At 44.6% G+C, this 25,452-nt stretch overlaps 1 protein-coding gene across 1 annotated transcript in view; it reads right to left on the bottom strand.

The window, feature by feature from the left end:
• Cap-D2 (CAP-D2 condensin subunit) overlaps positions 1–25,452 on the bottom strand; it is a 79,488-nt gene that overhangs the window by 13,263 nt on the left and 40,773 nt on the right. The window contains exons 23-29 of the mRNA XM_037427563.2: positions 22,493–22,779; positions 17,636–17,741; positions 14,261–14,384; positions 12,475–12,630; positions 10,170–10,347; positions 7,323–7,417; positions 3,038–3,118 (exon numbers count right to left, since the gene is read on the bottom strand). Of these exons, the coding sequence (XP_037283460.2) occupies positions 3,038–3,118; positions 7,323–7,417; positions 10,170–10,347; positions 12,475–12,630; positions 14,261–14,384; positions 17,636–17,741; positions 22,493–22,779 (1,027 nt within the window). The remainder of the gene's footprint in view (positions 1–3,037; positions 3,119–7,322; positions 7,418–10,169; positions 10,348–12,474; positions 12,631–14,260; positions 14,385–17,635; positions 17,742–22,492; positions 22,780–25,452) is intronic.

Here is a 25,452-nt window from a genome sequence, read left to right as displayed (position 1 = left end):
CCAAGTTCAAGGATTCTGAATCCGAGAGATTTCCGCAACAGGGGGGGGGGGAGGCGTGGGTGCGGCACAAAAAAAAAAGGACAAGCAAACAAATGAAAAAAAAAAAAAAGCCGCGAAAAACAAAAGGGGTGGGAGGGGGGTCTCAATTGCAAGCGCCAACATCGGCGTTGGGGTCTTATAGTGGCTAGGAGTGGCCGAACACACGAGGGTAGAGTTTTTCCCTAAGGTGAGAGGCAGAACAACTCACGTGTGTCTTCCTGGGACACACGTGAATGGACTGGACAAGACGGCGCAGCTGGCTGCCGCAAAAGCACTACTAGACTCTTTTGACAGGAACGCCAAAACGCGTCTGACCCTTTTTTATTGCGATAGCAATTATATGGCAGTCTAGGCTGTTTTTTTTGCCGTCGCCACCCCGACCGTTCTTCACCGTATATGTATCTATATATATATATGAACACTCAAATAAAAAAAGCCGCCCGCGCTCGGCGCTGAGCTCGTCGCGATGCGCCGACGTGTGCTTATATCTCACGTTGTACTTTGCCCCATGATGGATGCCCGTGCGCAAGCGCTTATCCTTTGGTGGGAGAATCGCGTGCCTTCGGCTCTCACTGAAACAAAAGCGTTAGTTGCCGGGCCCACAAAGGTCACTTTGGCCTCTGCACAGGCCTCTTTTGCGAAAACAGCGCGCTTTTCATACACAGCGAGGTATAACGATTGGGACACTTGTTAGTTTGTACTCATCTGTACCTGTGATTACGTATCGTGCATCACTTTTGCTTAAACAGCGCGCTACGTGTCGAGCAGTAAAGGTTGTTAGTTCGCTCTCATCCTGCGAGTAATGTTTTCGTGCGTCATTGCGTGTGACCAGCACGCTGCATGTTTTGGTCTGCTTGCCGTTTTCAGCGTTACTTTTCAAGTTGTTGCTGTCGCATTTATTGCTTCGCCCTTGCGGCGAAACTGTAACTTTTGAATTTTTTACGTATTTAGTGCTTTTAATTTACCGCTGCGTGCCCTCGAAGCTCGTAGATCACGGCGGTTGCGGCAAATGGTAGTTCATTTTAAAATCCCCATGAGCTTGGCTGTGCACGCACCTTCAAAACTAAGTCGTTTTATGCCATCTGCGATAGCAGCGTTGCTTTGACTGGTTGAGCGCACACTTTCGGGGTTCTGTCAGTTACATCGTCGCCAAAGATGATCGTGTCAAGAGCGACCGCAGTTTCGTCCACAGTGGTTGTGGCAATGACAATCACATGCACTGTAGAAGACAGTGCGTGCGCCGCGGTCGCACACGTACTTTCGAAGCTTCGAGTACACTGCTCTTGGCCTTCGTTCGACGGTTTTCGTACTAAAGTTCGTATCACCCACCGCGATTAGGAAATGTGTTCGTAACATTCGAATTGAGGCCCAATGAACACAGAAAAATTTGGCTGGGGAATTTCCAAGATTTCGTATCTGCCGCGATTTCCCATCACTGAGATTATACCGTACGTTTACATGAACGCCTCTAAAACTCATTTATAATAAAATGAGGTAGGTTCGAAAAGCCTGGAGCGGATTGAACTGCTTTTTTGTCAATGCGGCCAGATCACGCACAGAAATTTCTATTTCCAGATTTTCATGACAACCGTAAAACCGGAAACAACAGTCAAAATCCGGGAGTATCCCGGCCAATCCAGGAGACTTGGCAGGTATGAATACAGCCAAATTAATTAAACACGAGTCTAAGAATACTGGCAAGATTCCCGTTACTGCAAAACTGTCACCAAGGTTGGCAAAAACACTGGAACATTGAGACTCCCTAATTAATTTACAGCGCTAATGCATGTCACCTGTACAATTGACCACTCTAAGCTCTGTTTTCATTCTGACCCCTTTACAGAAGTGCAGTAACCGAAATACCATCTGTAGCAGTTTTTGGAGCCAGAAAATCCTAATTTGTAGCAAGCTACAGGGAGGGAAAGAAAAAGAGCAACTCACAAATTCGCAGCAGTATAACAAAGATAACAAAGAAAGGTCAGCTGTTTATAGAACAGAAAACAAATACATGTAAACCATTATATTCAACATAAGCTAACTCGTGCACCTGAGCTCTGCTACTTGAACAAAAGTTTGCGTATTGAATTACCCCACAGTGCGAACAATGACAATGTCCACATCAACATTTGCAGCGCAAATCATTTCACACGCTAATGCGAAGCTGGTGGCCTTGGAATTGGCAAAAAAACAAAAAAACAACAACAACGCTGTACGCTTTTATTTCAGGTTTTTCAAGGTTACAGAAATGTCATTGCTAGTTTTTTTTTTTTCTGTAAGCATACTAGTGCTCGTGAAAAGACTGCACGTGCACATGTATAATTAAGGAACCAGATGTGCTGTGTCTCCTGACAGCCTGTATTAGTAATCCCTTTCCAATTTTAACTTTTTCGCAAGACACCAGTGTTTTGCAGTGAAACTGACTTGAAAAGCATGCTGCACGTATAAGAACAAGGTCAGGAAGTTAGAATTGCTGTTCCTCGCTCTTTTCTTTCACAGTTGGGTTGAGCCTGCTTGTCGGGAAGTTTATGGCCATGACTCTATTATCAGGAGGATTGCTCAAAATTTCGGTGTAATCCAAGAAAATCAGGAGCATTCAGGAGAAAATCAGGAGTTGCGAACATTTTTTACACAGAGCTTCTACTTGAACATTAAAGAGACCATGCACAAAGGTATTGCAACCAGCTGAAAAAGAAAGTTTTCGAGCTCCAACGTAAAGCACGCCTCTGACTATTTTGAACATCTGGACTGTACCGACTGCAGGTGGCCGTTTCAGCCGCAATGCCCAAAATTAGAGCTACTGGGACAATTTGGGGACTCGTTTGGCACTTAAGCACAGCATGGCGCAATTTTGATAAGTTTTACTGTTTCGGAGCGGCTTGGCACTAAGTTGGCACTGGTGGTGCAGCTGTTGTTCCCGTGCCTTTAGTAGCTGTAGTATAGTGATAGTAGTAGTATTAGTATTCATAGCCACAAATATAGCAATACTAAGCATACTTACGACTTAATCATGAATCTGAAGCAGAGCTTTTCTATGAAGTTTTCAAGTTGTCTCTCCTTGTCGATGCAGGAGAACAGCAACCTAGAAAGCGCAAGAAAAATAGAAAGAAAACAAAAACAAACATGTTTTATTAGTCGATCACATATTTTACCAATTTTAAAATACACTTATACCTCGTTAACTCGAACTCGCATACAGTTAAGCCTGCTTATAACAAACCTCCATATAACGAATTCCTCGATATAACGAAGTTTTTCGATTCCTCGCCGTTGCTCTATAGAAGCACATGTATTTGCGACCTTTGTGTAATAAAGTAACAGTGGGAGACAACCTTGATATAACGAATTTCGCCCATGAACAATCTAGAAATTTCACTCCGCATTTTGGAATTTTGGTCCAAGCATGCATCTTCTGCGGCTGCCCCGCCGCCAACGATGCGCGTAGCGACGATGGCGGTGCGCACTGAGCCCCAGGTGAGAGAGCGCGAGGCGGGCAGGTGGGCCTTCACCCCACGAGCCGGCGTTGCCGCTGTTCTCGCCGCCGCAGGCGCATGTGCGGGTGTGCCCCCTCCCATCACTCCAAACAAACAAACAAACAAACAAACAAACCCTACTTTCGCGCATTGGCAGTGCCATGCTTTTACGCTTTTACTTAGTGTCACATAGTGGGGCCGCGCTGCATATGGAGGGCGCTTTACCAAATAGTTTTCTGCGGTATCTGTGTCGTTCGCTCTTCGTTTTCGACGCCGTGTGCGCGGGCATAATTTTACTGCCCGCGCATGGCGTGGCCTCCGACGACATTCAGCTTTGCGTTTCTTTATTACGATAGCAATTATATGGACAGTCTCGGCTGGGTTTTTGTTGTCGGCACCGCCATCCATCGCACGTGTATAGATGTGTGTGTGTGTGTGAAAGCTCAAAAAAAAAAAAAAAAAAAAGAAAAGCCACCTGCGCTCGGTGGCCCAGCTCGTCATAATGCGCCGACGCGCGCTCATCTCCCACATGTACTTTGCCCCATAAACGGGTGGGGGAGGGGGGGGGGGTAGATGCTTGAACACGTGCACTTATCTTTCGATGGGGAGAATCGCGCGCCTTCAACTTTGACCGGAACGATTGCGTGTAGTTCCTGGGCGCACAACGATCACTTCGGTCTCTGGACAGGCGTGGTTTGCGAAAAGAGTGCGCTTTTCAAACACAGTGAAGAAACAATTTGCACCTGTGATTAGCTTCATGCCTTGTTTTTGTTTAAACAGCGCGTCAAGTGTCGAGCGGCAAACGTTAGTTTGCTCTCATTTCGTGCGTCATTTGTGCGTGAGCAGCGCGTTACACGTTTCGATCTGCTTGCCATCCTCAGTGTTACATTCCAAGTTGTTGCTATCGCATTCAATGCTTCGCCCTTACGGTGAAACTGACTTTTATTAATTTCAGACAACCGTATTGTCACCACCGAAGGTATGTCAGACTAGGCGTTGATGGCATCTCTAAGACCATGGTGACGATGGCTCTTCAGAGCTCGACTTGTCACGCCCTTCCGTCTTGCGCCGCGAGTTTGCAGACTGGTAGCTATCGCAATTAGTCGATTAGTTCTGGCAAAACGACGTGCGCATTGAATGCGATGCAACGAATGCGATATCAAAAGAATTGCGATCTTATAAGAAGTAAGGCTGGCAGCCAATATCGCAGAACACTTGCAAAACGCTGGTGTGAGCAAATACAGTCTCTCCAGGCAGACATGCTCTTTTCACACATTCCCTTGGCGCTGAAACCGCACTGATACTGGCCGAGATAGCAAGAGCGCCAGCGATCACGGCCTCCCTTAAAATGAAAGTTCATTATTGCTACTTGAGCGAGCCCCCCACCCCCTCCCAGCGTTGTTTCATGCTCGTTCAAGATGGGTGGTTTACTTTCTGTTTGAGCATTCGACAGCAGTTCTGAGTCATCTTATGCACTTTCCAGGCGATAAGGATAGGCCAACTCATTTGATCTCTGCTACAGCAGCACACGCACAATTTTACCCGCTCGTGAAAGTTACAATGCGCGGGGGAGTGTTATCAATTTGTACTTGTTACGAAACATGGCGGTGATGGCAAAAGCCCGCCAAGAGCGTCCATATAATTGCTCTCGCAATAATAACACAGATTTTTTACTGTTACTGTAAAGTAAGTGTTTTGCCTTAGCTTTGCGTTCAGCCCTCTGTTTGTTTAATTTGCGCGTTTGCTTTCTGAATTTTCGTTCCAAACCTGCATATAACAAAATTCTTTTTATAACAAATTTTTCTGGTAATTTATCAGTTTTGTTATATCCAGCTTTAACTGTATCTCAACAAATCAGCTAGGTCGAAATTTTCCACTCCACCGAACATTTTTCTATACATCCTACATATACTTTCCCCTTTATCTCGAAGTATTTTCGGGTCGAATTCCGGATAAATCAAAATCTTGACTGGGAGTGGAACGGAAATTACGCCACCAAACCATTTCACAAGATTCGCGTGATGCTGCCACGCTGAAGTGCATCGATTTTTTTTCTTTTTCCTCATTTAGCTCTAACTACCACTACATCAATGCTTTTTGCGAATGCAGAGACTCAGCCCAGCGACATATCAGCTTTTTCAAGCAACCCTGCGGCACGTCATGTGACACATGCATTGAACAAGGAGGCCCTTTGCCCACGCTTGGCCTAGTTTGTCTTGTTCGCTTTGTGCAGTGCACGTGATTTTCCCTGAGGTGTGATTTGTGATTTCAATTCATCTGTGCAAACCGAGCGGTACGGATTTTTCGCCGACTGTGAGGAGTGGCAACTTAGCGTGAGTGCGGCAAGCATGGCGTCTACCAAAAGAGCCGAAAGAGACTTCTCCACAGAATTTTGCAGACCCATGAAAATGGCAAAGGCTACGAAACTGATCTGCTGGGAGCAGTACACCTTCGCAGCAGCACTTGGCAGCAAGTTCGCGCAGCAGCTATCGCCAACTGCTCTGCACACACTGGGTTTTCACGTGTTGTCAGTTTGCCAGGAGCAGCGACGGCAGAGACAGATGACTTCACAAACTGCGAGGAACTTTGTCAAGAGGTTGGTGCCGCCGAATATGACATGACTTTTTTGGAGTACGCGCCGCATGAGCAGGATGTGGCAGTAACCGGAGAAGTGACGGATGCTGAGATCGTTCAAATGGCCACTAACGTAGCGGATAGCAACGGCGAACCACCTCGAGAGGCGCCAACATCTTTTGAGACGAGGAATTTGCTGCCCTTGCTTAGAAATAAGGTTTAACTGAAGCAACGCGTCAAGCAGCTTGGGGACGATTTCCTAGTCCCGAGTACGACCGCAAAGCAGACGAGCACTCGGCAGTTTTCTCGGCTCGATAAAGTGGCAGTGCAGCAAGACCCAGCTGGTTAGTCTCTTGCATGTTTTTTTTTTCTCTTTTCAACCTGCACAAGAAGAATGATTAGCAAACTGGCTCTGATGAGCCGGTAAGTAGCAGTGATTTTCCTGAAAAGTGCTCATTTTTTTCCTGAGATTATCGAAACTTTGCTAATCTCGAAAATTCGTTTCATCGGAAACTTTCCCTGGTTTTTTAAGACTTCGAGTAAGCGAGGTATTACTGTAGTTCTGACATGAAGAAAAGGGAACATGTCTTTATGCGTATAGAATGTTGTATAAGCACAGAAGGGAAAAAGTTGGCTGATTTTCAAATAAATTTTGATCAAATAGCAATTCAATATGAATCGCTCGACCTGCTTTGCACAGAAAACACTGAAACAGGCACTGTCTGGAGTGATGCTGTAAAAAATAAAATAATCATAATAAAGTATAATATTAAAATTTCAAAAACATTGATGTCACCACAAAAGAACAGTGGTGTAACCACCGCTCATTGCAATGACAAAGCAGAGCCAGTCAGAGACAGTCCCAACTCCAAAAGAACGGATCCTACATTTCGCTGCATAACAATGCATTCATTGGGGTGGCATTCACACGATGAATAGCGGCATTGAAACTTGAAAGTTCAACAACCTGAAAGTACTATTACATACCATTATTACATGATTGTATAAAATTGATTTACAATGTCTTAAAAAAAAAAAAGAAAACCTAAGTCGAAGGTGGCTTCACAGCAGTGCTTAGAAGCTGTGCATATAATCTAGCTTAGCGAAAAATGTGGGTTTCTTTTTCGCAAGTACTTCTCAACCGAAACTAGTTTTCTATTCTAGGTTGACCCCACAACTTTGGATTTAAATCAAGACAAAATGAGTCGACTTACGACTGTGTAAAATTAAGGCACTTACTTCATCACAATGCGGAAATTCTTTTCATCTACGCCATGTTCTTCGTCCGAAAGATGGCTGATGATGTCAGGCAGCAGGTTGTACAGGGCATTTCCCTGGAATATATAAGAACATGTGAGACATGTCAGCTGAAACAGCAGAAATGCTTTAAACTACAAGAAATACAACACTAACAATTGAGTCGAGAAAGAAAGTGAAAAGCGTCAACATACCGCTCCACTTATTCTCGTTTCACGATCTTCTCTTAACCTGCTCTTCACTTTGAAACGATAGCCAAGCCTATTACCCTTGCATAGCTCATGCAAGCTTACAAAAATAATAATAATAATAATAATAATAATAATAATAATATTTGGAGATTAATGTCACAAAACCACAATAAGATTATGATAGACGCCGTAGTGGAGCGCTCGGGAAGTTTCGACCCCTTGGGGTCTTATAACGTGTACCTAAATTTAAGTACATGAACCTCAACATTTTCGCCTCCATCGAAAATATGGCCGCCACAGCCAGGATTCGATCCCGCGACATTTCGGTTAGCAGTCGAGCTTTATAGTTGATCATGAAAGCTATTCGTCTACAGTGGGCTCTCAGTAAACGAAAATCTGTTAAACAGAACCACTGCTTAAGGGGGCAGACTTGTCTTTGGGACCAAAAAGTGCCCTGTTATAGTGGTCTAGTGGCTAAGGTACTCGGCTGCTGACCCGCAGGTCGCGGGATCGAATCCCGGCTGCGGCGGCGGCTGCATTTCCGATGGAGGCGAAAATGTTGTAGGCCCGTGTACTCAGATCTGAAGAGCCCTAGGTGGTCGAAATTTCCGGAGCCCTCCACTACGGCGTCTCTCATAATCATAGGGTGGTTTTGGGACGTTAAACCCCAGAAATCAATCAAATGAGACCAAAAAGTGACAAAAAAATTCATTTTTTAAATTGGCATATTTGGTTTCTGCAAGTATTTTTCTATCTCTGCAAATTTTCGCACACCAGGAAGTAGTAACTTTTTTGTAATTTCATTCTAACTGTCCAGATTCTTGGTGCTGTTAACATGCAGAACCTGCAAAAAAATGGGGAACCGGCTTTGAGGCTTTTTTATATAATGCCAGCACCTGTGTCTAAATAAAGCTCTACTACCAATTTATCAGCGCCTTTATAAGGATTGCAAAACATGCACACCGTGATTGTGGCTTTTTGAAGAAACTGTGTGTTTTCAATTTTTTTTTCATTTTCTCAAAAAATTAAATTAACGACTATTCAATTTTGAGGCCTCAATATCTCTGCAGCTAGGGCAGGTGCAACAATAATTCTTTTTGCAGTGAAAACCTGTATGTGTGTAGAATGCAAGTATGGAAGCAGGAGTTAGAGTACAAGCCTTTTTAATTATTACTAATCAAAATTGCAACACAATTTTAACTGCTTTTGAAAATGGATAGTTAATTTTGCTTTAAAATAACCAATAAAGGCCTAAAAACAAAAAAAAAACTCTTCCATACTTTCCCTCTATAGTCATTAGTCTATGTTGGCATATCTTAAATATCACTTTTAATTAAGCACTTTTTTTTTATGGCAGCCAATAGGGGTAACTTAAGTTACCTGAGAAACAAGACGAGTTGCCGGAAATATAATTAAATATTTGAAATCGGCAGAAAAAACTGCATAACCCTGTGCAGTTTGATCAAGATCACTGAAGAAATAAACAAAAAAATGTCAAAGACCAGTCTGCCTCCTTAAGTGTAGAACGAGAAGAGACTGGTCTCCTTCTTGTAATCTGCAGCCCTGGTCATCTATCCGTAAACAATGCTTCCTGTTATACGAAACATATTTTCCTGGTTCCTTCATGTTCCATTTAATGAGAGCCTACTGTATATAAGTATTTTATCAAGAGCTATCCAGCCAACCAAGGATATGGAAAGTTTTTCAATGTAGGACAAAAAATGTTTCGGAACAGAAAGGATGCTGTTTGGGATCGTTTGTAGCAGTAAAAAAGTAAACGTGGAACTCTTCAAAGCCAATTCTTATAGCTGTACAAATCAGAAAGGCTTTGCAAAATCAGAAAGGAAGAAAGTACAATGCCAATGGTTAGAAAGCAACCATAAACTAGGCTCTTTTCACACGTAAAAGCATTAGGTGTTGGCTTCACTGCAATATAGAAAATGCCTGGTATGTACTGCATAAACGATGTGTATCATAGTGAAGTACTGGTGGCATAAATAAGGTGCACACAGAATGTAGTTTTTCCGAGCAAAAGCTGCACAAATGCAATTCTAAAATGAAAAATGAACTTCATCAAAAAGCTGCACCTTAGCCATACTGTATGGATTTAAAAAAGAAAGGGGGTGGGGGGGGGGGGAGAATTGAAGGAAACGCTTTTGTTTCGATTGCTTACTTTCACAGTATATTCTATTCTATCTTTCTTCCAACTCAATACAGCTAATGCCCAATCGTTCAATATGCAAACTATTGTATAATGCAAAAGCATAAGAATTCAATTACTGAAACGTGACAGGACGATCTGTTGACTTGGTTAAAACTGTTGGGAGGGCTCCAATGCAATGAATATTCTCTATTGCTGTGAACTGTACTTGAGATCTGCTAAGATGGTCCGCTCAATGCCAACCATTACAGACTGTGTATATAGAACAGAGGTTCTCAAACTGGCTTCGGAAAGCAGCCTTTTAGAGTTCTGCAAACTTTCCCACGACATTTCTATAGTAAATTACCTACGCTTTCGAAGCATATTACCGGAAAAATCTTACTGGTGAAATGAAATAAGGGCAGTCAACACATTCAAAAGGTGCAAATATGGTTAGTTCTTTCCAATTGACACAAAAATCACACGAGTACAACAAACCTTGCTTCCGAGTTCAAAGAAGAAGTTCCGACACATGTCTGCAAGTTCTTCATCTTCGTCCATGACCATGATGGCAATGTCACTGATCTGACCTTTGACCTTGATCATGTCGTTCAAGATAAGGAAGGTGATCGTCTTCAATGTTCCCATCTTGACATCCCGCGATTGATCTTGCAACCTGTTTATTCAAAGAAAAAAAAAGAAAAAATATGTTAAAACTCTGTTTTAGTTCGAGCTCATACAGAAATGCATTCTTCCTCGCAAATAAATTCAGCATAGAAGGTCAAACTGTGAAGTCCCTAAAATCGTGGAATGATCAACAAAGGATGGCGCAGCGCAACACTCTGGATTAATGTTGACCGAATCGGTCAACATCAATCCATGACAGAGATTTGTTTCTCTTCCCTGTCTCCTGCACTAATCAAATTGCGGCTCTGGTGACCACATTCTGTTGAGTGTGACAAATAACATGATAATCTATGAAGGATGTCACAGTAAAGATTTTCAGTTAATTTTACTATGTTGATGAAACCATGGTGCATGAGAATCTGCACATTTCATCCCCACTGGCCTTTCACTACTGAGATACAAAGAACAAGAAAGTGACTGCTTCATGCTCTCCTCTCAGAAAAAAATCAATACACTCAAACCTTACTATAAGAAGGTTGCATCTTACACGAGATAAGTTATCTATAACCAAAAATTCGTTATAAAGGTATATTCTCAACACTATACAGTCGACCCCAAATATATCAAACTCGGACGTATCGAGTTATTGCCTATATCGAACAGTTGAGCAATCCCCTTGAATTTCCCATGCAAAAGTATAGGACCGGTGCCCCCATATGTCTTGAACACCCGCACAGCAGGACATCGGCTATATAAAACCTCACGCCAAATCCCACAAAGTGCACTTTTCCTAGCAAATATTGGTCAACTTTTGGCCGCACTTTGACAAGCTCCGATCCTTTTCGCACACAGGTGACAAAAAGGTGGTGTTATTCCATCGCACTGATCAAATTCGTTGCCCAGTGCTTACGAGTGCACCGATATGGTTGCTCCGCGATCTGCAGGTCGTAACGCATGGGCATAGCGTTTTTCAGAAAGACCCTATTGCCGAGCACACCGGAATGAGAATGCAAAGTGACTCGACGATCTCGCTGCAATGTTCGAACTCCCTTATTTGCAAGCGCATAATGGCATGCGAGCCTGAAAAGCATAGCCTTTGAAATCTTCGTGACATAGTTTTAGTGTTCTCGGTTTTAAAACACATGTCTCGGAGGCTATGCTTTGTCTAGCTTTTCACATAAGCACTAGCTGCCAAGCACAAGTGACATCGATATTGGCAACAGGTCGGCTGTGAGAATTCTGTCATTTCTCGTCGTCTTATGCAGCTTGTCGACTTGTGTACTTCCCGCCTCGTTCCTCATAAGTCCTCATTCGGGAGTTGAACATAAGGTTGACCCAGACAAAAATTATGACTAACACTAGGAGCGACTTCTAGTAAAGCACCGTGGTAAACTTTCCTAGCAGGCCAGGTAACGACTTCAGGTGCGTCATGATTGCGGACAACAACGTACGATGACTCGGTGAATTCTGCGACGATGACTCGGTGAATTCTGCGACTTATCAGCGTTTGCGGGCACCATCTCGGACACTGAGCTACTTCATCATTGCAGGTGACGATGTAGCTGTTTCAGATTGCATCGTTGCTGAAATCAAGGCTGCAGTTGGCGGTGCCGCACAGGTGTACCCGTGCGGATATGAATATGCCAAGCTTTCGCTGCCGCCACTAACCAACCTTTTGCCATGCTACAAGGCTTGCATTGGCGTTCTGCGTTAATCAACGCTGTTGTGGCCGAAGGAACCGAATTCGCTTATTTGAAAAGCTTCAATGATATTGAAGATGACTGCAACTTGACGATGCACAAAGACAAGTTTATGGACTTTTTTCATTCATAATAAAGTGCGATAACTTGCACTTCACGCCTTGTTCTTTATTAAACTGTGAGCAAATCGTTATGTTAGCACTTGTAATGATTTTAGAGGCCTGAAATGCTTTTATTTAGGCCTTAAATACGCATATTTTGTATTTTGAATTATCGATATATAGAACTGTTTCGCGATCCCCTTCAAGTTCAATATATCCAGAATCGACTGTATCTATTTTTTTGCAAGACTGTTTTTAATTACTCCGTTATAACCAATATTTCGTTATATCTGGCTTTGTTATGTTGAGCTCTGAGTGTAGTCCCAAGACGATAAAAGTGGGAAAAGCGGCACCAGTGAACGGTAAGCAACGTACCGAGCGTAGACCTTCTCAGTCCAGGTGTAGAGCAGATTAGGAAAGCGGACCATAAGGTCGCCCACAGCCACGATCAGGTTGGTGCGCATCACGGGATCTGGCGAGTTCTCCATGATGTCAAAAATCAGGGCCAAGTGCCGCTCGCAAAACTGAGCACTGTAAAGTTATGATGGTAAGTGAGGGTTAGACAACACATGCAGAACAATGTTGATCTGTTCCAACTTAATACGATTTCGCGGTTCCCACACATACAGTTGCGAAAACTAAAACTTACTCTATAGAGCTGTGTTTATTATATACTGCTTAATATATTCCCGGGAAATACGATTATTTGGCAGCTATGTTCAGCACTGCCAGAAACTGCGGTTGTACGAGACGTGCTGCAGTCAGAACCTCTCATTCAGATGCACAAAAAAGGGCTCTCATAAAGCGCTAAGGGGCAGAAGGTTTCTAGCTATCAGACACACACACACACAAAAAAAAAGACACGCTCACCGCCATTTTTGTGAGGATTCGACGGATCATAATGTGGGCACTCTTTGGGAACTTTACCATCGGTTGCCATTACACCTGCGGTTATCTCTGAAGTTCTGCCGTGCTAGACGGTGCAATCACGAGTGACGGCGAACATAGTACCACTGCATGTCTCAATTTACGACAGAGTGCAAACGAGCTAGCGCGCGTGTGTGACGTAGTACACGACAGCCGCGAGCAGTTGTCATTTTAAGGGGCGCTCAACACTTCCACCAGATCCCACATATCGTGCTGTATGACAACTGTTAGGTGTACTGCACAGAGCTGTGCTAGTTAATTAAGCAGTTAGCGGGGTGGCAGCTTCCTTCACAGACAGGACAAGCCACGCGTGATCTTGAAAAATTAACGTGATCGTATTCCAAATGCGAATGACTGAGAATATCAATTCCTTCTCTTCGGCAAACATAGCCCCATATTTGCAAGCAGCAATGCAGTAATGAATGTGTGCAGGTGTGTATGATATTGCGAGGTTATAATGCCCCAGAACTGTTTAGTCGCAGTCGGCAAGGAGCAGGGGTGCAACAGCCAAAACAGAATTCGGAGCAATTTTCGGAGCAGCAAAATGTTACTTTTGGAGCACAAAAATCCAAATTTGTAGCACGTTATGGGGGACAAAACATTATTTTTTTTATCACGAAAAACCAACTTTGGAGCAGTATGAAAAAGAAGTCCTACATTTAGAAAAAAAAAATATAAAAATCATTCAACACATCTATATCATGCAGTGTGAGTAAGAGCAGTATTATTTCAATAAAATGAGTATTATGAACCACTTCACTGAGCATTCGCACTTGCCGCGTCTGACTGCGAATTCAAGTGTGGATCTACCAAGCTGGCGACTTCAAAGTTCAGGGGTTTGTAGAAATGACAAAAAAAAAAAAAAAAAAAAAAAAAAAACACTGGCTCACAGTTTTTTAGGGTGCCAAAAATGTCATACACTGCTCTAAAGAATTGCTAGTACTCCCAATTATGTGAGTAGTTGAACAAAATGTGCTGTGTCCCGTGATTAATGCTAATAGACCCTTCAAAATCAAAATGCACTTTTCCGCAGAGTATCAGTGTACTGCAACGAAGGTGGATCACGTGGCGCTCTGCACTAAATAGAACAAGTCATGAAAAATCCCCCCCCCCCCCCCTCTGTTTTACGAGGGGGAGGGAGGGGGGCTACACATGCTTTCAACGTGAATGAAAGCATCGCCTATTCATAATTATACAAAAAAAAAAAAAAACGAAGAGCCTGGTCAGTACTCACTTGATTGTCATCAGTTTAGCCAGCGCAAGGGAAGAGACTCTGCGTAAACCTTCGTCCGTGTATGTGTCCTGCTCAGTGACAACATGCACCACAAGCTCGCTCCAAATGCCAAGGGTATTTTCATCTGCAAACAAGAAAACGAACCATCCCAGTGTACTAAACAAGCATTGAAGCATTGATAACTCATACAATTGTAAAGACTGCAAATTATGCTTTTCATAGTAGAATGCTACGAATGGCACAACATTTTTTTCTAACAGACGGGGCTTAGAAACTTTATCACGAAATAATTTTTATCACGAAAAACCAACTTTGGAGCAGTGTGAAAGAGAAGTCCTACATTTAGAAAAAAAAATGTAAAAATCATTCAACACATCTATATCGTGTAGTGTAAGAGCAGTAATATTTCAATAAAATAAGTATTATGAACCACTTCACTGAGCATTCGCACTTGCCACGTCTGACTGCGAATTCAAATGTGGATCTACCAAGCTGGCGACCTCGAAATTCAGGGGTTAGAAATTTTTTCGGGGCTTAGATACTGCATGCTTCCATTTTAACTGACTGGAATTTAGGTTTGTGGGAATGCACGTGATTACAACCTGAAAAAAAATAAAAAAAAGTCAGCTGCTTCCACAGAACCACAGGTTTCCACCCCTGCACATGTGAACGAAAGTTGTTCTAATCGGTCTCCACCAAAACAGACAATACTTTTTCAGTCTGAGCAGTCATGGGATCACAACAACAATCGTCTGCTGCCTTCACCGGTGTTCGTAACTGCTATCATGCAAAACGAGAAAAAAAAAAAAATCCTCAATTGTATGGTACAGTCGAAACCAGCGATAACGAAATCACGAGGGAACGAAATTCTCACCGCAACGAAATATTTTCAGAGCACCGGCGAACGCACATAGGAGTCGATGCATTTCCTAACTCGCGACTACGAAAGATATTCATACCGCAGTCCCTCATTAACGAAATTTTTGAAACACGAGTGCGCAAATAATCTACTCTCGCAACTTTTACATTCGAAAACTCCCGAAATGCATTCATGCTACAGTTAAAGTGTGCAAAACTATTGCTAGACGCACTTGAGAAGCAGCTGCCATCATTGTTTACAAAAGAAACGTAAAGCTGGTGAGAATGATGAAGGCTTGCCGAAACACCTGCTTGTTATTGCGGACTACGTACGTAGCCAAATCCACATTCCTGATGAAGTTTCGTTCATTGGCTTGGCTCTGTGCTTGGCTTTGTTCGCTTTGCACACCCCCTCCTAAAAAAGTTACGCCAGGAACGTCATCCTCGAACGCGCAGCCCTACCCTCTGATTTTACCCTCCTCCTTCAGTACGAAGGCGAGCGTCTCCGACGGCCGCCCCCTGCGAACACAGCAATGCTCTCACAGTTGCCTCCGAGCAGCCGTTATGTCACGTGACTGAGTGGTACAAAGGCTAGCGGTCTCACTCGGCGGTTGGTCACAACACAAGGCAGGAGTCATGGCCTCCGGGAATGCGTGCTGGCAGGAGGCTCCCAGTTGAAAAGCAGCGACGTTACAGGCATGGTTTTTTAAGGAGGCATTGTGCGCACACATGGTCGCGTGTGTGGAGCCATTTGTGGAGAGTTCGTTTGGTCGCTTGGTGCAACGTGAACTGTGAGTTTGATTCCTTCATCCGATTTCGCTGCCTGCGAAGATGCTGCCCTCAACGAAAAAGCGGAAGTTCATCACGCTGGAATTAAGCCTGCAATCATCAGCGAGGTGGAAAAAAGCAGAAAAAAAAAAAAAGGACATTGCCGAAGGATTCGGCGTTGCTTGCCGCTCTTTGTCCACGATTCTCAAAAACAAGGCCTCCATTCTTGGTGCACTTGAAAACGGCACGAGTGCAAGAAACAAATTGTGATGGCTGCAGCATTCCCGGACGTGGACAAGACGGTGTTCGCGTGGTTTTAACAGCATGTCAACAAGGTGCCTTTATCTGGCAGGATCCTGCAACAGAAGGCACTGGACTTCGCTTGCATGCTCAGCCACAACAACTTTAAGGTGAGTCCCGGCCGGCTGAGCAGTTTCAAAGCTCGCGACGACATCATGGCCAAAGTCATTTTTGGGGAGGCAGCAGCCGTCGACTCGGTGACAACGTTGTCGTGGCTGCTGAGCAACAAAGAACTGCTCGGCCAGTACAAGCCCGCGGACATCTATAATGCCGATGAAATGGCACTGTTTTATGAAATGCTGCCATCCAAGACCTTGGACATTGAAGGCAAGAAGTGCCACGGGGGAAGCACAGCAAGCGGAGCGTGACGATTTTATTGTGCACCAACATAGATGGCACAAATAAACGGCCACTGCTCGTTATTGTCAGGAACAAGAAGCCTCGCTGTTTCAAGGGGAATCACATGCTGCCAGTAAGCTACACCACAAACTTGAAGTCGCGGATGATGAGGGCTATCTTTAGCAGCTGGCTCCAGTCCTTCGATGCGGACATGAGGAAGGCAAACGGGTTGATCTGCCTTCTTCTTCACAACTGTAGCGCCCATCACGTCGACGTGCAGCTCAGAAACGTGCGCCTGGTGTTCTTTCCACAAATTGCACTTCGGTGCTGCAGCCCCTCAATAAGGGTGTTATTCCCAGCGTGAAGTGCACTTACTGAAAGAGGCTAATTCAGTGTTTGCGGCTAAATCTACAGATGAAGCGCCCCACTGACGTGGACATGTTCATGGCGCTAGAGATGATCGCCGCCGCATGAATTGTGACAAGTCCAGCCGTGATAACGAATTGCTTCACACACGCCAGCCTTGTCACTCCGGAGGCATCATGTAATGATCCAGCGGAGCCAGAAAAAGGTTCGCATTATGGTCTAGTGCATTATGGTCTAGTGCATTATGGTCTAGCCATGCATTATGGTCTAGTGGGTACCCTGCAAGTCCACTTGTATCAGTTCTCCCAAGGGAGTTCACGAACTCCAGAAAGCCCATTCTTCCGACTTTCGCTGTGACTGCGCTGCATGCTGCATGCAGACCTCGCAGATTTTTTTCCTCACATGATGTAAATACTACCACGAATTGTATTTACACGAATTGAATGAGTTTTAATCCAGACCTTTACTACCTAAGGTGGACCTTAGCCTTACAATCGAATAGCGAAATAACTTTTTTTCCTGGATGCAATGAAGTCATCTCTCGCACTACTATTGCGGTCACTTCATAACAAAGTAAGTATGGTACTCATGTCAAAAGTTAAGGGTTCGTCGTTTATACAAGTTCTCTGTGGGGACAGCAGTGACTGTGGGCTGTGCTGACATTTTTTCTTAGGTGGTGACCAAGTATAGCAGGTAAATTAAAGGCGTCAAACCAATGCACAAACAGATGGAGACAGTGCTCACTGCTTAGCAGCACGTTGTCCAAGAGGTGAACAATGTACTCCGCGTCCGTGTCTTCTGTCACCGGACCCAACATCTCATCTTCAGCATTCTGGTTCTCAGGCGCCTCCTAGAGAAAGAAAGAAAAGACACAAGTGAATGTAAACAAGAGAAGTAAATATGAGTTTTAATCGTGAGCTACACTCCTAACCACAGCCCAAGAAAGAAACTCCTGTAGCCAATTTTTCACTGAGCTGTTATGTCATAAAAGAAGCTGACACAAGGCACTGCCTAAAGTGAATAAAGAAGACTTTACATCACATACAGTGGAACACCACATGGCCTAGTCACTATATCAAACTTGAAGCCTGACTAGGCTTCCATGAATATTGCGTTTCTGATTCAAAGTAAAGTGTATGCGTACGATATTTAGTACCATACAATAATGCCGAGGTGTATTCAAATCATAGCAGGATTTGATAGTAGTGGAGTGAAGGTTACATGCGGTAAAATGTGTTGTCTTTTACAGTTTGCTAGGCTTAGCTCGTAAACACACCTAAACACTTGAAAAAATAAATAAATATATAAACTTTATTGTGGTCCATGTAAAAAGTAGGGGCAAGTGAATATTGAAAATTTCGAAAATTTTTAATAGCGTTTACTATTCAATTCAACCTGCACCAGAATTTTACTTTTCGAACTAATTTAACGAACTATGCTCGTACTGCGGCAAAGCTGCTTTCAGGCTCCGCTACGGGCGCAAATGTATTGACTCGAGAAAACAACGTGGACGTGATAGATGTGGCAGAGATGGGGGCTCAATTAATGCTGTTCCGAAACCGAAATTTGGCCAGAAAGCCCGAAACATCAGACGCCACAGATTTCTGGCATCCAAAATTTCAGATGCTCTTATATATTGAAGTCTACGAAGCAGATTTGAAACTTCGGACTCAAAGGGTGCACGTGTTTGTCCACCACATCAGTCGGGCTTCCACAGACGTTGAAAGAGAAGGAGACGCCAACGAAATAGCATCATTGCCTGTCACGTGTGAAGTGTTGTCAGCAACACTTTATTTTCACCAAATCATGTACGTAAATACAATTTGCCCGCTGCATTGCCTCATTCTTGACAAGACAACTATGAAACACCACACCAATTCATGAGAATATGCTTAGCAATCCTCTCCGACTTTTTTTTGCTGCAATTTTGCTTTGACGTATTCTAGAAACATTTTAGAATTCTAAAACATTTCTAAAACATTCTAGAAAAACATTCTAGAAGCATTCGATAAACAGTCGAAAAATATTCGGTTCGATTTGCAATTGCAGTTAAATATCTGAATTCACTTCACACTCAAAACTTTGCTGTTCGCACAGCCCTATCTATTAATGTGCCTTTAATGCAAGAAAGGACAAAGAACAATAGAAGGAAAAAGACAGGACACGGCACTGTCAGTCCTTTATGCGCTGAATAGTAGGCTTGTGTGAATAGTGAATTTTAGGTTCTAAGCAAATTTGAAGCGAATAGCGATGTTGACTGAATAATTTCGTATCGAATTCAAATACAGTGGTAGGAATGCCTTCCAGAATTTTGGAGCAGCCATTGGAGATGGCAAATCTGTTTTTGTTTTGGAGCAGCTACCCATGTGTTTGGGGCACACACGGACTTTCCATGATCCACACAGAGGGAGAAAATTTACTGTTCCCTCGGCTTACATAATCATTCATACAAAAGCAGCAAGCCCAAAAAATAAGCAGAAAAATAAACAAAAGTAGGATTATGTAGAGAAGTGGTGACATAAGGTAGTAACGGATTTTTTGAATATATTTTTTTACCTTGGTCAGCACTATGTGAATTTTGTTCATAGTGAAGGATATTGCACCAAGCTAGCTGTAGCATGAAGTTCACAGCAGCACACACACACATGCGCGTGCATTTAAAGCTCGTTTTAGGGAAACCTCGTTAATACATACATGCCGGGAACCTGCCGGAAACGCAGCTAACTACGCACTAAACGTAGCACGCATTAACATCCAAATACATAAGCGTGCGCAGGGTTCCTCTCCAAGGTGGGGGAATGACGGTTCATCACAGTGTCCTACCCCCTGATATGTCAATGTATGGGGGCTGGCTTTGCGCCCCCCTGCCCAACAACCTTTGTGCACAGACCAATGACCAAGTACTACCAATTTACATTTCTTTACGTGCGCCATCACCAATAAAGAAGGAATAATACAGTGCCACAGCAAATAATGCCGAAAGTACCCACAGTGAAGCCATCTCTCTTTTTTTTTGCCAATAATCAGAAATGGTTGGAATTTTCGCACAACTGTCCAATGGTACGTGGTGGCGACGCCAAAGAGCATTTCAAAATTACTGCGAAGTCCGGGATACGCAGGCAAAGAAGAGACTGACACAGCGACGATACAAACATACTGGCTGTCAGCGATAATTATGTACCGCGATCTGCTACTTAGCAAAAACTGACACAGGCTATCTTTAGATCGCGGTACGGTCGCAGGGAGGCGATCGTCTACTGTGCCCAGATGTCACAGAACGAGCGCTCAAAAAGGGCGCGTCGCCAAATTCTCGCGACGAAACGCCGGAGTGACGCCGCGAGGTCAACGATAAAAAAAAGAAAAAGAAAACAAACATCCCAGGCTCCCCGGGCGCGCGACTCTCTCCCCTCGGAAGCGTGGCTTCGCCGACGAACCTCTTCTCCCCACATCGGCGGCCGAGCAAGCACTCGAAGTTTCTAGATGGAAAGGGGCGTGGAATTCCGGGTTGAGTCATCTGTCGGGGACGGCCCTCGTATCGTCTCGACCTTTCCCCCAGCCTTCGCTGCGCATCGCGCCGACGAAATGATGAGAACTTTCTGGAATCTCGCGCGGAAGGTATTTAATCGAGCAGCCGAGACGAGAGATCAGGAGAAGACGGAAGTTAGCGCCAGAGCGCGTAGGGATTCCGCCGTGTAGTCGGCGAAGGTTTTGTCCGTAGGGACAAAGCAAAAGAAGAAGGGGATTTCCACCTGAGGGGTGAAGGCTCGAGCTACAGGCAAGAGCTTGTGTCTACCGCTATCGAGCGAAGACGCGTGGCAACAGCTGCGTATGTGAAGCCGACGTGTTTCCGGCGAATAAGTTTGAAGCTTGGAGAGAGGCCAACTGAAGACGCGAGGTTTCCTGGAAGAGAAACTTCAGGGGCAGCGGAACGACAACAACGCTGGACTTTGAGTGAGTGATTCTCGGAAGAGTATCATTCAGACTTTTGTTCCAAGGACTTTGGACTGTATAGGTTTTCTAACTCTTTAGTCTTTAAGTGTCTTGGTTGTTCAATGCATGCGACTGCATTGTAGTGCGTATTGTTGTCTGTGTCCGTTGTTTCGAGTGTGGCTGATTGTACTGTGTAGTACGTTGTTTGGTTGGTGACATATTGTATGCAACTATTGTGGAGTGTACATTCTTGTGTATTGTTTTCGATCTGCCATTATTGAGAATATAATTTTGTTTGTTTATCAACTCTCGGCTCTGACTTGTTCTTTGGGCCACAGCCGGCGTCCGCTGGCGCGCCTAGAAGGACCACTTCTAAATTGTCCACGCTTTCGTGGTGCGGTTCGGGGGGCCGATACTTCGGCCCTTGGAATTAGCCTGGCGATCGCCTCCCTAATTAACGGGACCTGTGTGACACTAGACGTGGCAAGAAGCCTATTGCGCTAACGCGACAAAGTGAGCTTTCTGCAAGCGATTTTTCAGCGGTCCTGGCAGCGAACGAAGGCACATTTGGGCTGTCGCCTTATGAACAAGCGTGCTGACGCTTGCCTTCTTGGTGCCCGCAATCCAGAGCGTTTAGCTCCGTAACAACGAGCTGCATCTTCGTTTCTGCAAAGTGGTGTACGCTGAACACGGACGACGATTGAGGCAGCAGCGATCAAGGCCTCAGCGCTCTCAGGTCGCCGGCTATTAAAAGCGTGCACTTAAAAGCGGCGATTTGACACACACGTCGGTTTTTGTTGTACATATATAAGTCATACTGACACGTTTTTCTGCAGTCGCCGCATCGCCTTGTTCTTTGCCAATGGTTGCCAGAAAAGGTACCGCGCAACCACGCGGATGTCGGGATGATTGGTCGGCCGATTCTGTGCTTTTGCTGCAGCCCAAATGTGTAAGATGGCAACCATCAGATAACATACGCTCACGATTTGTGCTATCAACATTACTTTCGGTTCCAAAACCACCTTTTGGCTCAGCAACGGCACAAATTAGACAAAAAAGACCCTTTTGGGGCAGTATGGTGCAGTAATGTCCAGTTGGCGCAACTGGTGCAGATTTCCCACCACTGCAAATATTATGTACATACATACTACAAAGCAAAAATGGACATATTTGTCATGATCTAACTAACCTGCACAACATATACATTTTTTAAATTGAAACGCAAATGCCATTTTTTCATTTCAAAAGAAGCGGAAACAACTTTGAATAATAGCAGGATTTGAATTTTGGCAGAATGCTAGTGATGACCTGTAACATGTGTTATGTTTTAATATTTACTGTATTTAGAGCACATAAGCCAGCATAACAAGCTTTTAAATGTAAAAAAAATGCATTGATGTGAGGGTGATATGTTCATTTAACCTTGATGTCGGGCTTCGCGACAATGCAGATTTCCAATATACGGTAGGTGCTTTCATGGCTTAGCACCACTCTACTGCAGTGAAGGCACTTTTATGAGAGTTACATGCGAGCTTATATACACCTATTCGTTAATTTCAAATACTGCGATATTCATTCCAATATTCGTACAAGCATACTATATAGTAGTTATGTTTCAGGTCAAGCCACAACAACCACCCCATCCATCTCTCATCTCTAATCCTGCCTCACCTGGCTCTGGGCAAGGACGTGACCGGTAGCAGACATTGACTGCCGCTTCTTCTTCTTGTTCACGGCCTGCTCCTTCTTGTCCTTTGCGGACTCGCGTTTCCGCTTCAGCTGAGCGAAAACGTCCACGTCGAGGTAGATGAGCTGCCGCAGTGCCACGTGACCGACGCAAGCCAGCGCGCGAGACAGCAGCAGGTTCGAACACTCGCGCGAGGGCGTCTGGGGCGATTCCTGCACCGTCGATTCTTCGCTCTCTTCGTTCTGCGAGCCCTCAGAATCCTGTGGGTTTGCTGTGTGGCAGAGAAATCGTCACGGTGTTCAGTGAGGCTGGAGAACTGAGACGAGCTTAGTGAAGAAAATTAGGGAAGAAGTCATAATTTGTCAACATAATATGCTGTGGCTATGGCAAGACTGACACAGACGAAATGCAAAGAGAGACACGAAACAAAGCACTTTCTTTGTATTGCCTTCTGATATAGTCGATATGGCTGAATTTTTAGTATGGTTGAATTTTCAATTATTGACAATCTGTTGCATACATCTAGGGCTGCACTGAGTCACGTTCATAGGTAACACGAACCATATCTACTAGCATAATTTGCTCACCCCTAATATTTAGTCAGCCTTACAAACAAAATATATGTACATGTGTATTGCATATTTCGCGCTCACCAACCCGCTTGAGCCAGCTCGCTGGCACGCACACGGAGAGACATTGAACCTTTGGATTCTCTGGACGGGCACCTGCCCTGCCGAGCAGGCGAGTGTAGTCAAATGGGCTGCAAGTGTGAATTCCCGTATTCTGAGGTCTTGCCCCGAACTAGGGTCTCTGGAATACCATGTACGAACACAGAGATCTCTTCACGGGTTGCTGGAACTGCTCGAGCATTTGCCCCCCTCTATCTCGCCATCTCTACAACCATAATAATGAATGCATACTCGCATAACGGCAAGCCCAACTTTCGGCACCGGAGGCACACGAGGGCCCGTAGGGCCTGTCACGCCAACTGTTCTTCTCGTTCTCTACGTCCGTGCTGCAAGGCGCGCTTTGTTGATTTTGGAACTTTACGTTTTGCAATCCCCACGTCGCGTTTTTACTGTTCTCTTGCAATGGGCTACAGTAATTATATATATATATATATATATATATATATATATATATATATATATATATATATATATATGGCAAAATTCAACCCCGCTGTTGTAAACTTTGCTGAAAAAAAAAAAAAGAATGGAAACCATGCCACCGCCAAGCACTTCAGCGTGAAGTTCTCACAGGTGTGAGGATTAGCACGATCGGTACGGAAGAAAGGAGAAGAGTGCATGCTTGCTGATACATGTTTCATGCTGTTGAAGACAGCCTTTCCGATTATGTGCGAACACTTAGGTCCTTCGTATCGCCGTGTCGTGGGACTGAGTTTCTTCCAGCATTGTAGAGAAGAGCTTCAACTAAATGGGACATTCGAACGTGCTGAACAGTGATGCGTTTTGAGAGGGCGGTGGCAGTAGCCGCGACTGACTGGTTAAAGTATGTGCTAATTCTGTTAAACTGGTTTCGTTCGTGCTCCAAGTAATTTTATTTTCTTTGATGTAAATACTACACACATTAGGACTATTGCACATTATTTCATATGCGTTTGCAAAATCTCCGCGTAACTTGTGCACCTTCTTCTTGGAGCCCCAAAATCGCAAGAAAAAGTGTGCAAATTATGAAAGCAATTATGGTGTATGTTGTTCATTCAATAGGCTTCCGTTCAGAACAGCAATGCTTTTCTCTATTTGCTTTTCATCTATGTCAGTCACACTGTAGTTACAATAAAGCTTTACTAACTGGCACAGTGTTCCATATTCCCAGCTCAGTTTACCTACCGTATATACTCGTGTAAGGGCCGCACTTTTTTTTCGAAAATTTTGCTAGGTGCGGCCCTTACACGAATCAGGCCGATTTAGTACAGGCAGTACAGGCCAAAGGTCTGTACTGTTTATGCAACAGTAGCAGAGTGCAAGAGTCACAAATGACATGCCAGAAATGTTTTTATTCGGATTCCATTTCGCTGTCCTCGTTCTCGGAGGAGCTCGCCTCGGCGTCCGCGTCTTCCCAGAGACGGTCATCTTCGGTGCCGTTCATGGAGTTCGAAATTCCCGTTACCTTGAAGCTTTTAGCAACTACTTCTACTGACATGGCACGCCACGCATTCAAAATCCATTCACACACCTGTTGGAGCGACGCCCGCTTCAGCCGTCCTGTAGGGGTCTTCTCGTGGACGCCTCCAGCCATCCATTCAGAGTAACATCGGCGAAATTCCACTTTGAATGGTCTGTTGACGCATACGTCGAGCGGCTGCAGCACACTCGTCAGGCCACCGGGAATGACGGCCAAGTCCGTACGAGTTGCGGCAACTCGGTTCTTGACGCGGTCGGTCAAGTGGCCCCTAAAGCTGTCCAAAACAAGGAGGGCTTTCCGTTGTAACAGCCCTCCAGGTCTGTTTGCCCAGACGGTCTTAATCCAGTCAACGACCAGTTCCTCGGACATCCAGCCCTTCTCTTGCGCACGTACGACGATTCCCTGAGGGAACTTCTCTTTTGGGAGAGTCTTCCTTTTAAATACGACGTACGGCGGAAGCCTCCTGCCGTCTGCCGTGATGCACAACATCACAGTGCACCTTTGGCGTTCTGCACCAGTCGTGCGCACAGACACACTTTTCGCACCTTTTAAATCCACTGTGGTGCTTTCCGGTGCATCGAACCACACAGGTGTCTGGTCCGCATTCCCAATTTGGGACAGGTCGTATTCATGCTCCCTCCTGAGAGCATTCACGAAGCGATGAAACTTAATGACGTGGTCTTCGTACTCGCGCGGCAGTTTTTGGCAAATCGTCGTTCGGCGCCGAATAGAAAGCTGGTTACGGTTCATAAACCGCGTAGCCCAGCCCCGACTTGCCTTGAATTGTGCCGGGGGT

The sequence above is a fragment of the Rhipicephalus microplus genome, chromosome 3, assembly GCF_043290135.1.
Source record: "Rhipicephalus microplus isolate Deutch F79 chromosome 3, USDA_Rmic, whole genome shotgun sequence".
Lineage (NCBI taxonomy): Eukaryota > Metazoa > Arthropoda > Arachnida > Ixodida > Ixodidae > Rhipicephalus > Rhipicephalus microplus.
Note: the sequence above shows the minus strand (reverse complement) of the source record. Positions and strands in the feature narration are given on the sequence as shown.